Raw genomic sequence first — 15,806 nt, forward strand, 5'->3', positions numbered from 1 at the left:
TCGTAGTTCTAATTTGACGCACGTTATACGCGCGTAGGTGCCTATGCGCCTTAATAAAAGGACCTCAAAAGCACTTAGGTGCTACCTGATACAAGAGTAGCCAAGTGCACTAATGAGCCTTATCGCCATTTACCCCTCCCCCATTTTGGTGCTTAACTTGCATTTGAGTGCAAAAAGTCAGGTGCTGAATTGGCTTCTAACTTGTGGTGTGCTGTATAAAATTGAGGTGATAGATAATTGTAAGCATTTCTAATTGTTCTGTTTTCTGTAGGTTCATTGTGTATAAATTGCCCAAATATAAAATGAACGAGAGTGTAGGAAGTGGACTGGACTACATGTACCTGGATTCTTCCAGCAAGAACTGGGAAATGAGCCGGCACCTAATCAACATGAGTCAGAGTGCTGTGGGCCAAACCTTGGAACAGCTTTACAAGACTTATAAATCCCAGGCAAGTCGTTTCCCCCCCCCCCCCCCCCACACCTTTCCATTCAACACCAGGACAAACAATGAAATATGCAGTCTGCTGTCCCCTGGACCTCAAAACTCTTTTGTTTCAAAAGTCTTACACTGGCAGGTAATTAGTGCTTTGTAATGATTACTGTAATTACTTCTAGCCCTGAAGAAAAGTTCCTGAGAATGTTTTTTAAACCAGCTCAGTAGTAAAGAGAACAATGATACTGAGTGCAATCCAGAAGAGCCTTACACAGGTGCTTTTTCAGTGGTGGCATCAGTATTGTGGAATAAATTACCTTGTAAGATCCATTAGGAATCAGATCTAGGAAAAAATTGAAATCTCTTTTGTTCCCAATAAGTTCAGATAATGGGTGAGGACATGATTATGGGTATGTTTACACCTGGTTTTTGTTATTTATTGGATTATCAAGTTTTCAATTTGATTGTTATCAATAGAAATCAAACAAAATAAAACATGGAAAAGAAAATAAGATGATACCTTTTTTATTGGACATAACTTAATACATTTCTTGATTAGCTTTCGAAGGTTGCCCTTCTTCGTCAGATCGGAAATAAGCAAATGTGGTAGCAGATAGTATATATGAGTGAGACATCCAAGCATTACTTTGACAGTCTGACAGAGTGGGAGGGTGGGGGTATGCATGGGGACATCAAAGCATTTCATTGATATTCTAACAGGATGGGTGTGGGTAGGTGAGAGGAGGGTGGTAAACAGAGAAATACAATTTTATGGTTTATAATGGGCTAGAAAACCCAGATCCTTGTTAAGTCCTGTCTGTTGGGTGTCAAAATATTCAATCATTCTGACTTCAAAGGTCTTACGTTCCTGTATTGTTTTAAAGTTACCTTTCAGGATTCTAACTATGAAATCACTGGTGCAGTGTTCTGGTCTTGTGAAGTGTTGGCCCACCGGGGTGGGAACCTGACTGGCACCGGCAATCTTCATGTGATGTCTGTGCAGATTGAATCTTGTCTTAAGCATCTGGCCTGTTTCTCCAATATAGCATCCTTCGTTACATTTTTTACACTGAATGATATATACCACATTGGAAGATGAGCATGTGAAAGATTCCTTTATGTTGAATATTTTTCCTTTGTGAATGACTGTGGGGTCCTGTGAAATGTTTTGGCATAGCTTGCAGCTGGATATATTGGAGGGAAATGTGCCCTTCTTTTCCTTTTCAGTCTCTGTTGGGAGTTTACTTCTGATTAGCTTGTGATTTAAGTTGGGTGGCTGATTGGAAATCACTTTGAATGATATATGTATCATATAATATGGCATATTTGATTTTATAAATAAATAAATGCATACATACCAGGTGGGGGGGCATGCTTATACGTGTATGTGTGTGTCTTGAAGAGGGAAGATGCCAGGTAGCCATGGTAACTATAGATTTCCCCCTGACACTTTGAATTTTCATGCAGGGCCGCCAAGAGACTGAACCAGACCCGGGACAGGGCCACTGCCCCCCCCCCCCAGATTGCTTCCCCCTCCCCAAGATTGCTGCTGCAATTGAAATACCTTGTTGGCTGGCGGGGATCCCGAAGCCTCACCAGCAGAATACATCTTCCTCCAGCGCTGCTCTTCTGCTGATTGCCTGCCCCTGTGGCTGCTTTTTCTCTCAGGGCATGCTCGGTTTCAAAACCAAGCATGCATGCCTGAGAAGAAAAGCAGCTGCTCAGCTGGGCAGAACAGCAGTGCTGGAGGTGCTCCTCCAGGTCCTCCCCAGCTTCCAAGGGGGGCCCAGGCACGGTGCCGGAGTTTTCTCTCTCCTGCTCCTGTCAGGACGCGATCACTCGGGTCCCATCAGGAGCAAGAGAGAGGCCCCGGCGCCGGGCTCCCCTTGGAGGCTGCAGAACAGAAAAGTTCCTGTTCTTGCAGTGGCAGCAGGCTTTAAGATGAAGGTCGAGCTCAGTAGGGTTGGCCAAACGGAGTCCGGGCTAGCAATGGATATGAGCTTGCTGGCAGGAGAGGACTAGTTCGAGGGAAGATGTGGATAGCTTGATTGGGGGTTAGGAGCTAAGAGATGTGGCTTCCTAGGTGGTGAGGCCTAGGTAGGGTGGGTGGGTCAATTAGGGAAGAGAGGATATTGTGGCATGAGAAGGGATGGTGGGGAGCAAGGGCAAGACTGTGCTATGACAGGGTGAGGGAATAAGAGAGAGAGAAAGCCCACAGTGGATGACCACAGGGCAGGAGCATGAGACAGAGACACACTGGACAGAGGGAGGCTGCAGGCTGAGAGGGTCCTGCTGGGGTGTTTTAAGGACCTGATTTACTAAACTTTCTTTCCCCCATAGATATGAAGTGGGAAAACTGCCTTTGAGAATCGGCCCTAAAGGAGCTGCTCTCAAACTCGATCCCTCCTCCACCGCTCCTTAATAACAGTGGAGACAAGGAGGGGGGAAGAGTGAAAGGTCTCAGCCACAGATTCCTAAGTTTTTGAGTTTCCTCCTAACTTCAAATGAAATTTGTCAAGGCCTGAACTTGAATATATACATACACATATACACAAACGTACATCTTTTCTATTTATCTATGCATACACAGAGAGAGAGAGAGAGAAGAAAAAGAATATGTCATAAGATTTGATAAATTAGACCTTATTATCCTTATGAGGACATGTGGAAAATGACTTTTCTTACAAAACTGTGTAGCAGAATAGATGTGTAAAAAGTAATCATAGACCAGGTTGGATTAAGGCATAGCAGACCATGCAGGTGCCTAGGGCCCAAAAGTTTAGATGTGCTCAGGCTCCAGGAGGTTATGATTGCCAGCTATCTGGATTTTTATATACATCTATGGATGTATAAATTAACTGTCTAAAAGCCAGAAGGATGGCTGAATGTCTGGATATTTTTCTGAGTTTTAACCCTCTGTAGCTCTAGTGCAGAGATTGTGGTAGGTTCCAGTTAACGGGAATGCAGCTCTAGAGTTTGGAGAAAGACAGTGGAGCCAGGAAGTGTAGGACATGTTTATTTATTTAGATTTTACTTGCACCTTTTCAGTAGTAGCTCAAGGTGAGTTACATTCAGGAACACTGGTTGTTTCCCTGTCCCTGGAGGGCTCACATTCTAATTTTGTACCTGAGGCAATGGAAGGTTAAGTGACTTGAACTGACCACCTCTGGATGTCAAGAGCAGTGCTCTAACCACCAGGCCGCTCCTCCACTCCGCTTGGTGCGAAAGGAGTGTAAGAGGAATGGGAAAAAGTGTGAGGGGTCTGTTGCTGTGCAAGCTGACAAAAAGAGCTGGCAGCAAATGCAAGAAATGTACCTAATAGTGGGCAGAGTTGGGGGAGGGGACACTGACTGGATGAGTACAAGAACGACAGACAGCAGCATAGCACATGAAGAGAGCGTATGCCTGTCTGAAAAATGTGTGTATGTGTGTGCCTGCAGAGTGGGAATGCATGCATGTGTATGCATGTCTGTGTATGTCTGAAAAATGAGAGCAAAACAAGTAGCAACCCAACGCTGGTACCAGAAGCATAGCCAAGTTTTCACGTCAGGGGAAGCGGACTGTGTGAGTAGATTTTTAAAACCGCATAGGCGCTGTTTTCATCGGAAGTCCATTTTGGGGAGTGGTAGCTCCCCTTGTGCCCTCCCCCCTCCAGCTAGTCCTCTGGCTGGTACTAAACTTTGTTTTATCAAACCACATGAGCCTCGGAGGCGACTCAAAACAAATTGCCACTGAGGCTCACAAGGTTAGATAAAACGTAAAGGGGCCCTTTTACTAAGGCACCTACGTGCTTCCAACGCACGTCAAATTGGAACTACTGCCTGGCTACCACGTGCCCAGGGCGTTAATTCCAGTTTTTACGCATGTCCGATATGCACCGCTGAAAATACCTTTTATTTTCTACCCCATGGTGCTAACCGGGTAGTAATCAACAGTGTACACACGCTGACGATTACTGCCCAGTTAATGCGGGAGACCTTAACTGCTAAGTCGATGGGTGGTGGTAAGATCTCAGGCTCAAATGGACACGTGCCAATTTTTATTTTGCCGCACGTCCATTTTTTAGCAAAAAAGGCCTTTTTTGGAGGCGCGCTGAAAAATGGATCTGCGCACGTCGAATACACGCACCTACAACAGCACGGGCCATTTCTTGGCACAACTTAGTAAAAGGATCCCAAAGGTCAGTACATAAGTAATTTAGTACCAGCGCTGGGTTGCTACTCGTTTTGATATTTAGGAACCCCACTATGAGATCTACTCCACCTATCCAAATTGAAAAAGGAGAGCATGCATGAGTGTATCTAAAGAGTGAGCATGCATGCATGTACATGTGTGTGTGACTGAACAGCAAGAGAGTACATGTGCGTGTGCACGTCTGAAGAATGAGAATCTGCAAATGTATGTCTGTAGAGTGAGAGTGTATACGTGTGTGTGACTGAAGAGTGAGAAAATGCATACATGGGTGTATGCACATTCAGACACACTGAAATATACACACACATGCACTCAGTGCATGTGTGTATATATTTCAGTGTATCTGATGGGGGCAGTTTCATATAAATAGAATTTCCCTTTGGAAATCTGGGCTGAAGTGGAGGAGTCCACTGGTAAAAATGTACTTGTGTGTGTATTAAGTGAAGGAAAGTTTTTAGCCTGGGGAATTTACCCAGCTAATTAATATGTTATCTCACAAATTGCTTTGTGCTAACACTGCCTCCACTCTGTCAATATCCCTTTCGGAAGTACTGAAGAAAGTTAAATATCATTTTCCTTTGCTTCTTCCATTTGCATGTAATTAAACTCTGCAATTCATTGCCAGAGACTGTGGTAAAAGCAATTAGTTTAGCAGGGTTTTAAAAAAGGTTTGAATAATTTCCTAAAAGAAAAGTGCATAAGCCATTATTAAGATGGACCTGGGAAAATCCACTGCTTATTTCTAGGCTAAACGGCATAAAATCTCTTTTACTGTTTTGGGATCTTGCCAGGTCCTTCTTGGACTGGCCTCTGTTGGAAACAGGATAGTGGGCTTGATGGACTTTCAATCTGTTCCAGTATGGCATATGTTCTTATGACTAACCAATATGCTATAGCTATTAATAGTCTTTTCACAGCCACTCAAAGCACTCCCTTACATGTGATCTGTTTTATACAATTCAGCTATCGAAAAAGACAAATACACCCAGATCTTTACTGCAGATTTTATGCAAGAACAAAGATTTGAGATTATTAATTCTGTGCCAGGGATAGGCATTGCCAAATCTCTTTCAAATCATCTTTTTGTGTTGTTTTTTTTTTTCTTTCAGGAAAACAGTACTGCCTACATGATGTACAATGATGCTATCCCCTCAGGGAATTACAGCACAAGACAAGGACACACCAAAGGTTGCCCTCCTTCCATTTTATAAGTGAGACGGAACACACAATATCATTTTATACATCCTAGTGATACAACGAGGCTCGTTCATTTTGTTTAAAGTATACACCTTAGACTTAATCACAGAAAAAAATATTTATAAATGTGATGGCATTGTTTACAAGCCTTAGAAGAAAACTGTATTTTTGCATTGACTGGTTGTTTATGAGATGTTTCATAACATGCAGGGGAATTCTATAGGCTTGTTACTCAATTAAATTGTGTGTGTAAATTTGTGCACGTGCCCAATTCACATGTTCAATTTAATTGAGTATTGAGCTTATTTGCACCAATAATTGGGCACTAACAATTATTGGCATTAATTGGCAACAATTTAGATTTACACTCACATTATGCTAAGTGCTATTCTACAAAGATGTGTGCTCAAATCCTTTAGTGTGCAAGTGAAAAGGGGGTGTGGCCTTGGGCGGGTCAGGGATGTTCAGTTAGGATGTGTGCACTATTATAGGATTTGGGAAATCTGCACCTACTTTAGGTGTGAGAATTTATGCCAGGGTTCATTTGGTGTAAATCCTCGCACCTAAAAATTTGCACGGATCCTGGCACTATGTGCTATTCTATAAATGGCACCCAAATCAGAGCACCGTATATAGAATAGTGCTCAGTGTGCATTTTTTCAGTGCTCAAATTTGGGGATGGGACTGGATACACCAACTTTCTGTGGTTATAATCAAAGTGGTTTACATATTATATACAGGTATTTATTTTGTACCTGGGGCAATGGAGGGTTAAGTGACTTGCCCAAAGTCACAAGGAGCTGTAGTGGAATTTGAACCCAGTTCTCCAGGATCAAAGTTTGCTGCACTAAACCACTAGGCTACTCCTTCACTCACGGGGTGCCATTTGCTGAAATTAATCCTGTATGTGCAACAAAAACATGTTCAAACTGCACACACATTGCAATGTGCAGGATAATACACTCAAAGCAGGGGCAGACTGAGGGTGGTCTGGGCCCCCGGGCACTGAGGGTGGTCTGGGCCCCCGCCCGGCTGCTGCCTGACACCCCCCTACTGCCCCGATCCTACCTGAGGGGTCCTGGTGGTCTGGTGGTGTCTGGGGGGGGGGGTGGGGAACACGTTCTTTCCTGCCCACTGCACTGCCGCTATTCCCCCACCTGCTGGCGCCACTGTGTTTTCAAAATGATGGCCGAGACTTCCCGCGATAGTCTCACGGGTTTCTTCAGTCTCACGAGACTTCCTCGGGGAGTTCTAGCTGCTATTTTTAAAATACGGTAGTGTGAGGCGGGGGGGGGGGGGGGAATAGCGGCAGGAAAGAACATGTTCCCCCCTGCAGAGGCCACTAGATCACTAACAGGTAGCACAGGTTACTTCATCAGCTCCCCTGGGTGTTCAGTGATTATAAACTGCTGGAAGTATTGCAGGGATTTAAAGAACTGGGAACATTTACATAGTAACATAGTAGCATAGTAGATGACGGCAGAAAAAGACCTGCACGGTCCATCCAGTCTGCCCAAGAAGATAAATTCATATGTGCTACTTTTTTTATTTGTACTGTCCTCTTCAGTGCACAGACCGTATAAGTCTGGCCAGCCCTATCCCCGCCTCCCAACCACCAACCCCGCCTCCCAACCACCAGCTCTGGCACAGACCGTATAAGTCTGCCCAGCACTATCCCTGCCACCCACCACCGGCTCTGGCACAGACTGTATAAGTCTGCCCAGCACTATCCCCGCCGCCCAACCACCAGCCCCGGCACAGACCGTATAAGTCTGCCCAGCACTAGTCCCGCCTCCCAACCACCAACCCCGCCTCCCAACCACCAGCTCTGGCACAGACCGTATAAGTCTGCCCAGCACTATCCCTGCCACCCACCACCAGCTCTGGCACAGACCGTATAAGTCTGCCCAGCACTATCCCCGCCTCCCAACCACCAACCCCAGCACAGACCGTATATGTCTGCCCACACTAGCCCCGCCTTCCAACCACCAGCTCTACCACCCATTCTAGGCTAAGCTCCTGAGGATCCCTTTCTTCTGCACAGGATTCCTTTATGTTTATCCCACGCATGTTTGAATTCCGTTACCGTTTTCATCTCCACCACCTCCCGCGGGAGGGCATTCCAAGCATCCACCACCCTCTCCGTGAAAAAATACTTCCTGACATTCTTCTTGAGTCTGCCCCCCTTCAATCTCATTTCATGCCCTCTCATTCTACTGCCTTCCCATCTCCGGAAAAGGTTCGTTTAATGGGAAAGACTCACTAACAGAGTTACGCTCCACTCTTAGACAAGGCTCTGATTATTGACAATATTTTTGAAAATTAATGTTGCTGTTTTGATCCACAATTTTGTTTTGGTTTATGCTATGGAATAAGGACAAGCTTCATTTTTGTTGAGTTACAACAAGACCTTGAACCTTACTGAAATGACACATAGCTAAAAGAAACTTGCCCTGATGATAGAACAGCCAGCAACTGTTTCATAGTTTAGTTAAACAGAAACTACTGAAGGACAAGAAATGTTAATGTGCAACTGTCCTGAAGGTTTTTAACCTTCAAATCATGGACTGACCCCCCCTCTTCAGTGAAATGAGAAAGAGGGAGAGGTGTGTTATTTAACAGGACAGGCTGGCTAAAACAGCACCACAGCAAACCTCTCTTGCCCTGGCTCTGATTAAGAGAGAATAAGGAACTCTTTCCCATTCTCTACCAAGGAAGAAAATGGATACTGACCAAAGCCAACAGTGACCATTATGATACTATTCTGCTATAATTGAAAACTTTGCACTGGCTACCATGTGGAATGCACTACCAACTCACTTGAAAACGATCCACGAATTAAACAGCTTCCGCAAAGCTTTGAAAACCTCTCTCTTTAACAAAGCCTACCAGGAGAACCCTTAACTATTTGAACACAACCCTTACACTCCTTTACTCAGAATGTCTCACTGTGCAGCTGCATAACCAGATCCTCTTGTCTTCTTTCTTTTATCTCTTAGCTACACCAATTGTATTTCTTTCCTGTTATGGCACTGCCATAATAGACCTTTGTAAGCCACATTGAGCCTGCAAATAGGTGGGAAAATGTCGGATACAAGTGCAATAACTAAATAAATAAATAAATTTAAATTGCGTAATGTCCCTTGATAATTATAACCGCTATTGCAGTTTTTGCAGTCTACAAATGCAAGGGTATTGTCTGTGCTATCAGTGAAAGATGGCCAGCTATCTGTTATATGTACATAAGTATTGCCATACTGGGACAGACCGAAGGTCCATCAAGCCCAGCTTCCTGTTTCCAGCAGTGGCCAGTTCAGGTTACAAGTACCTGGCAAGATCCCCAAACAGTACAATACATTTCATGCTGCTTATCCTAGAAATAAGCAGTGGATTTTCCCCAAGTTCATTTTAATAATGGCTTATGGACTTTTCTTTTAGGAAGCTATCTAAACTTTTTTTAAATCCCACTAAGCTAACTGCTTTTACTACATTCTCTGGCAACGACTTGCACATTGAGTGAAGAAATATTTTCTCCAATTCGTTTTAAATTTACTACTTTGTAGCTTCATTGCATGTCCCCTAGTCCTAGTATTTTTAGGAAGAGTAAAGAAGTGATTCATGTCCACCAGTTCCACTCCACTCGTTATTTTATAGACCTCTATCATATCTCCCCTCAGCCGTCTTTTCTCCAAGCTGAAAAGCCCTAGTCGCTTTAGCCTTTCCTCAAAGGGAAGTCGTCCCATCCCATTTATCATTATTGTCGCCCTTCTCTGTACCTTTTCTAATTCACTATATCTTTTTTGAGATGCGGTGACCAGAAACGCACATAATATTCGAGGTGCTATTGCACCTCGGAGCGATACAAAGGCATTATAACATCCTCATTTTTGTTTTCCATGCCTTTCCTAATAATACCTAAAATTCTATTTGCTTTCTTAGCTGCCGCTGCCGCACACTGAACAGAGGGTTTCAACATATCATCAACGATGACGTCTAGATCCCTTTCCTGGTCGGTGACTCCTATTGTGAAACCTTGCATCCCATAGCTATATTTAAGGTTCCTATTTCTCACATGCATCACATTAAATGTCATCTGCCATTTAGATGCCCAGTCTTTCAGTCTCGTAAGGTCTCTCATGATTTAACAACTTTGAATTAATTTGGGGCCCTTTTAAAAAAGGCACGTAGGCGCCTACGCACATCCAATGTTTGTCAAATTGGCACTACCACCCAGCTACCACATGCCCCAGGCAGTAATTCCATTTTTGGCGCACGCCCAAAACACATAGTAGAAAATATTTTTTATTTTCTACTGCGGGGCCCTTACCCGGCAGTAATCGGCAGTTGACCTGTGCTGCATGCTTACCACCAAAATCAATGGGTGGCATTAAGGTCTCAGACCAAAAATGGACACGTGCTGGTTTTCATTTTGCTGCACGTCCATTTTCTGGCACTTTAAAAAAAATCCCTTTTTTTTCCAGACATGCTCAGGAAATGGACCAGCTTGTACCTAAAACATGTGCCTACACCAGCACAGGCCACTTTTGGGTACACCTTAGTAAAAGGGCTCCTTTGTGTCATCAGCAAATTTAGGGGATCTTATACTAAAGCTTAGCTCGAGCTATCTGCAGCAGGGCCCATAGGAATAAAATGGGTCCAGCTAAGCTTTAGTAAAAGACCCCCTCAATTACCTCACTAGTTACTCCCATCTCTAGATCATTTATAAATAGGTTAAAAAGCAGCGGTCTCAGCACAGACCCCTGGGGAACCCCTCTATCTACCCTTCTGCATTGAGAATATTGACCATTTAACCCTACTCTCTGTTTTCTATCTTTTAACCAGTTTTTAATCCACAATAGAACACTACCTCCTATCCAATGATTCTCCAAATTCCTCTGGAGTCTTTCATGAGGTACTTTGTCAAACGCCTTATGAAAATCCAGATACACAATATCGACCAGCTCACCATTATCCACTTGTTTGTTCACCCCTTCAAAGAAATGTAATTCTTGCCTCACCAATCTATGTAATGGATGGTGAGGCAAGATTTCCCTTCACTAAATCCGTGTTGGCTTTGTCTCATTTATCCATGCTTTGAATATGCTCTGTAATTTTGTTCTTTATAATAGTCTCTAATTTCCTGGATCACCTCTAGAACCGCTAGCCAACATGCGGCATGTTTCGTATCCAGCTGCGGCAGAGTTTGATTCTCAATTGCACACATCATACTTGCCGCATGTCGGCTAGCAATCCTGCAATTAGAATATGATAAGCTAGGTAGCTTTAAATTTTATTTGTAAGCTGAAAATTCTTTTTGAAAAATATTTTAACAAATAGCATTTAATATGAAGTTTAAGTAAAATTTAAAGTCATTATGGACCAATGAGGAGGTAAGGCGAACCACGAGTATGCTGGCTCTTGTGAAATGAGTCGCCACTGAGGTCTTTGACTTTTACATAAGGAATCTGCTCACAAATTCTTATTCTTTAAGATCAATGTGGAGGAATGGCCTAGAGGTTAGGGCACCGGACTTTGGGCCTGGGGAATTGAGTTCAATTCCCACTTCAGGCACAGGCAGCTCCTTGTGACTCTGGGCAAGTCACTTAACCCTCTATTGCCCCATGTAAGCCACATTGAGCCTGCCATGAGTGGGAAAGCACAGGGTACAAATGTAACAAAAAAAAATGTAAGTTATTTGGGTACTGGGTTTCTTTGTTGTGATACCACAAGGCACGCTGAGACATCCCACTCTAATTTTGGGATGTGCATGCGCTAAAAAATAACATTTATTTTTTTTATACAGGGGGCATGATTGGGGGGGGGGGGGGGGGTAGCATATTCTACACTAATTGGTTTCTCACAGCTGCATTGCTGTTCGCTTACCAGTTAGAGTGGGCTTAGCACGTGAGCCCTTTCCACCTATCTATTGGGTGGCGGTAAGAGCTCATGCACTAATCTGCAGTGGCGTAGCAAGGGCGGGGCGGTGGGGGCGGTGCTCTGCTGGCGAGTCCCTACCAGCTCCATCCACCCGGCAGCTGTGTGGTGCAGCGCCTCGCGTCTGCGCTGCTGTAAGAGAAGAAAATCGCCTTGTCGGCCCTTCCCTCACTCTGTCCCGCCCTCGAGGAAATAGGACGTTACATCAGAGGGCGGGACGGGACACAGTGAGGGAAGGGCCGACGAGGCAATTTTCTTCTTTTACAGCAGCACAGAGTCGCACAAGGCGCCGGGTGGATGGAGCTGGTAGACAGGTGGGGACTGGGTCGGGGGGGGGGGGGGGGTGCCGTGTTGCCCTGCAGCTGGGGGGAGGGTGCACGCAGCAGTGATCCGCCCCGGGTGGTAGTGAACCACAGAACGCCACTGCTAATCTGTTTTAACGGCCATATGCTAGTGGCAAAATTAGTGTGTAGTCATTAATACCATAAAATAGGAAATTTTGCCATTGTACCCCAGTGGTAAAATTGACCTTAGCATATGGGAACGAGCAACGTAAGGGGGCTAAGGCCACTCTTTACCATTGTTTGGTAAATGGCCCCTTAGTATTTTTCTTTTTGTTGAGGGCTTAAAATCAATATCATAATGAGCTGTAGTGGGATTTGAATCGGGCTTCCCTAGCTACAGCTGATTGCAGTAATCACTAGGCTACACTATCATTCGTTTAACTTCCCCACCCATTGCTTCTTTGACCTGCTGTAAAGCCTTTGAATCGAAGCATATTCTATAACAATGAGCATAGCTTAATTGGTTACCTAGCTAATGAGCACTGTCAATTGGATGTTAACAAGCAATTATCAACATTAATTGGCATTAAGATTCATGTGCACAACTTATTAATCGTATTCTGTAACTTGATGTGCGTAAATTCTAAGTCGCATAGTTGAAAAGGGGATGGGGAATGGACATTTCTAAAATCTATGGTGTTATCGAACACACCCGCTCTGGAGGAGATTCTATATATGGCGCCTAAAAAAATCAGCACTGAAATCAGTGCTTACTACGCTTATTCTATAATCGGCACCTAGATTTAGGCGCCGATTATAGAATATGCTTAGTTGATATTTCAGCGCAGATATCTGCGCGCATCTATTTACGCCAATGAAAACCTGGTGTAAATCTCAGCATGTAGATGTAGGCGTACTGGGTCATATTCTATAACTAGGCACCTAAATTTTGGATTGCCCATGAAACGCCCATTTCCCCTCCCATAACCATGCCCCTTTTTGCCTCCATGTGTTATAAGTTTGGCGCATATCGTTACAGAATACGCTTAGCGATTTGTGCGCCTAATTCTAATCATTGCCAATTAGTGCTCATTATTGTTTGTTAAGTGCTGTTATCAGCACTCATTAGCTTGTTATGCCAATTAAGTTACGCGTGGTTTTGTAGAATCCGTGCCAATTTCGGCACCTAAATCTAAGCGCACTATATAGAATCCGGGGGGGGGGGGGGGGGGGTCTGCACCTAATTTAGGCATTCTTTTCATTCTGTTCTATTGGAGTCTTATATACCACTCATTTTCTATAAAGAATTCATAGAATCTTTTACAATTTCCTTTACAATAAGGAAAGTGAAGCTCTTCAAACAGAGTGAAGTGACATCTCAAGGAATGATAATAGGAAGAAGAAATCAGTTACATGGGTGGTCTGAAACTGTTGACATAATACCTATTTGTTTAACAGATAAGTCTTCAAGACATTCCTGAAGGAGTAGGGGGATATGTGCGTTAGATCTGGTGGTAAATCATGGCGTATATGGCCATGACTAAATATGGTTGTGTGGAGAGACGCTCGGCTTATTCTATATACCGCATGGAAATTTAAGCCTATTGTATAAAATTTAGGCATGCTTTATTTATTTATTTATTTATTTATTGCATTTGTATCCCACATTCCCCCACCGATTTGCAGGCTCAATGTGGCTTACATAGATTTGTTAACATTATCATTTCAGGATATCAGATACAGTTAGTAATGTGTAGCGATCAGGGAAGGGAAGAGAGAGGAAGGAAGAGAGTGATTGGGGTAGTTGTAGAAGTTGGGCGTTCATAATTGAGTGGGTTGATGAGGTGACTTAGTGAGGTGGTAGGCTCTCATTGTAGGCCTTGTTGAAAAAGAATGTTTTCAGAGATTTTCGAATGATATTTGTTTCGTTGATTGCTTTCAAATCTGTAGGTAATGCATTCCATAACTGCGTGCTCATGTAAGAGAAGGTAGTGGCATGCATCCGCTTGTATTTAAGTCCTTTGCAGCTGGGGTAGTGCAAGTTAAGAAATTTGCGGGATGATTTGGTGGCATTTCTGGAAGGGAGGTCTACTAGGTTTAGCATGTAGATTGGGGTGTCTGCATGAATGATTTTGTGTACAATCGTGCAGATCTTGAACGCAATGCGTTCCTTAAGTGGGAGCCAGTGAAGTTTCTTTCTTAGGGGCTTTGCGCTTTCATATTTCGTTTTTCCAAATATGAGTCTGGTGGTCGTATTCTGGGCAGTTTGGAGTTTTTTGATTGTCTGTTCTTTACATCCGGCATATAGTGCATTGCAGTAGTCCAGATGACTTATTACCATTGACTGTACCAGGGTACGGAAGATGTATCTTGGGAAGAAAGGTTTTACTCTTTTAAGTTTCCACATGGTGTAGAACATCTTTTTCGTCGTGTTTTTCACGTGGGTATCAAGAGTGAGGTTTCAATCAATGGTGACTCCTAGAATTTAGAATATATGCCTAGATATATTTTGTTTCCATGTGGAATTTTCAGGCACCATATATAGAATCCAGCCCTATGTGCATTTCAAATTCATGTTAAGTTCATTAATTTTAGTGTCGGCTCTTAAATAAAATTAGTATTCATATTTTACTCTTCCTCACCTAGGTTATGCAAGATAGGCAGGCTATAAATAAATAAATATTAAAATAAAATTGCCTTGCACGTCTGTGGGTACAGTGGGGTTCGGGAAATCAACTGTTGCACCTTTTAACTTCTGCTAGTCATTGCTTTGAAAAGTTTTTTGCAGGCTGTTAATTAAATTTAATAATTTCCCCCTGGAACAAATTCTGGTATTGTTCTTGAGAACTGAACTCAATGAGCCTCCATTGTGACAAAGGAGAACATATTTAACAATAGTTCAATAGAATAGTAGAATTATTTTAGCATTATTTCTATTGTTCATTAAACTGTGCCTGGAGAATCTCATTTTCCCTTTGTATGTCCCTGAAGCACAGGAGTTACAGAGCAGATGAGTCCAGCATGAAAAGAAAACCACACACACGAGCATTGTTTTTGCTCTGTGATTCAGTTCTGTTTGTTTTCTTACTGCAGTACAAAATTGAATTGTGCAACATACGTGAAGGCTGAGTTTAAGAGCCATTTATGCACATACAACCGAAAGGGGTCTGTTCTAAAATTGCTTTAGGTTTATACAAGTTAAAAAGTAGGTGTATAACACCTTTTCACTGACAGTTTTACCTGCCATGAGTATAGGTGTTCCTGGGGACAGAGCTGAGGTACAGATAGCCTTAAGCAAATACTTTTGGATTTTCAAAAGTGTGTGTCATGGCCCTGGCCGTGCCTCGAGCCCCAGGAGGTGGACTAACCTCACGGGACCTCAAGGCAGGGGTTTGCGGCATCCCTCAGTGCTTCCACTCAACAATGGGCTGCTCTTCAGCGGCGCTCTGGGGCACCTTGCAGGCAATGCAGGCCGTGCTGGTTTGGCTCCTCTGGGGGGGGGGGGGGGGGGGGGCAGGGCCTCCTAGGCATGCGCATGCACCAGGAGTGTGTCATTGTGGACTTACAGGGGGGCAGGGCTTTGGGACACTCAGCTGAAGTCAGCTTCAGGGTCCTATTTAAGGAAGTGGCACTGTCTTTCCCACTGCCTTTGCAATGGGTCTCTGTGACTTGAGCCTGCCTTGTCTTGCCTCAAGCCAGCCTTGCCTTCTTGCCAGTCCAGCTTTGCCTTGCCTGACCCAGCCTTGCCTTGCCTCTAGCCTGCT

The 15,806-nt window shown here is 43.8% G+C and overlaps 2 protein-coding genes across 2 annotated transcripts in view; one reads left to right on the plus strand and one right to left on the minus strand.

The window, feature by feature from the left end:
• The window catches only part of LOC115471882 (uricase-like), a 134,325-nt gene that overhangs the window by 84,999 nt on the left and 33,520 nt on the right, over nucleotides 1-15,806 (minus strand). The gene's annotated exons all lie outside the window — the stretch shown is intronic.
• Nucleotides 1-15,806, plus strand: part of DNASE2B (deoxyribonuclease 2 beta) — a 37,473-nt gene that overhangs the window by 10,941 nt on the left and 10,726 nt on the right. The window contains exons 2-3 of the mRNA XM_030205784.1: nucleotides 272-449; nucleotides 5,737-5,815. Coding sequence (XP_030061644.1) covers nucleotides 272-449; nucleotides 5,737-5,815 — 257 coding nt within the window. The remainder of the gene's footprint in view (nucleotides 1-271; nucleotides 450-5,736; nucleotides 5,816-15,806) is intronic.

Source organism: Microcaecilia unicolor, chromosome 6 (genome assembly GCF_901765095.1).
Source record: "Microcaecilia unicolor chromosome 6, aMicUni1.1, whole genome shotgun sequence".
NCBI classification, from domain to species: Eukaryota; Metazoa; Chordata; class Amphibia; order Gymnophiona; family Siphonopidae; genus Microcaecilia; species Microcaecilia unicolor.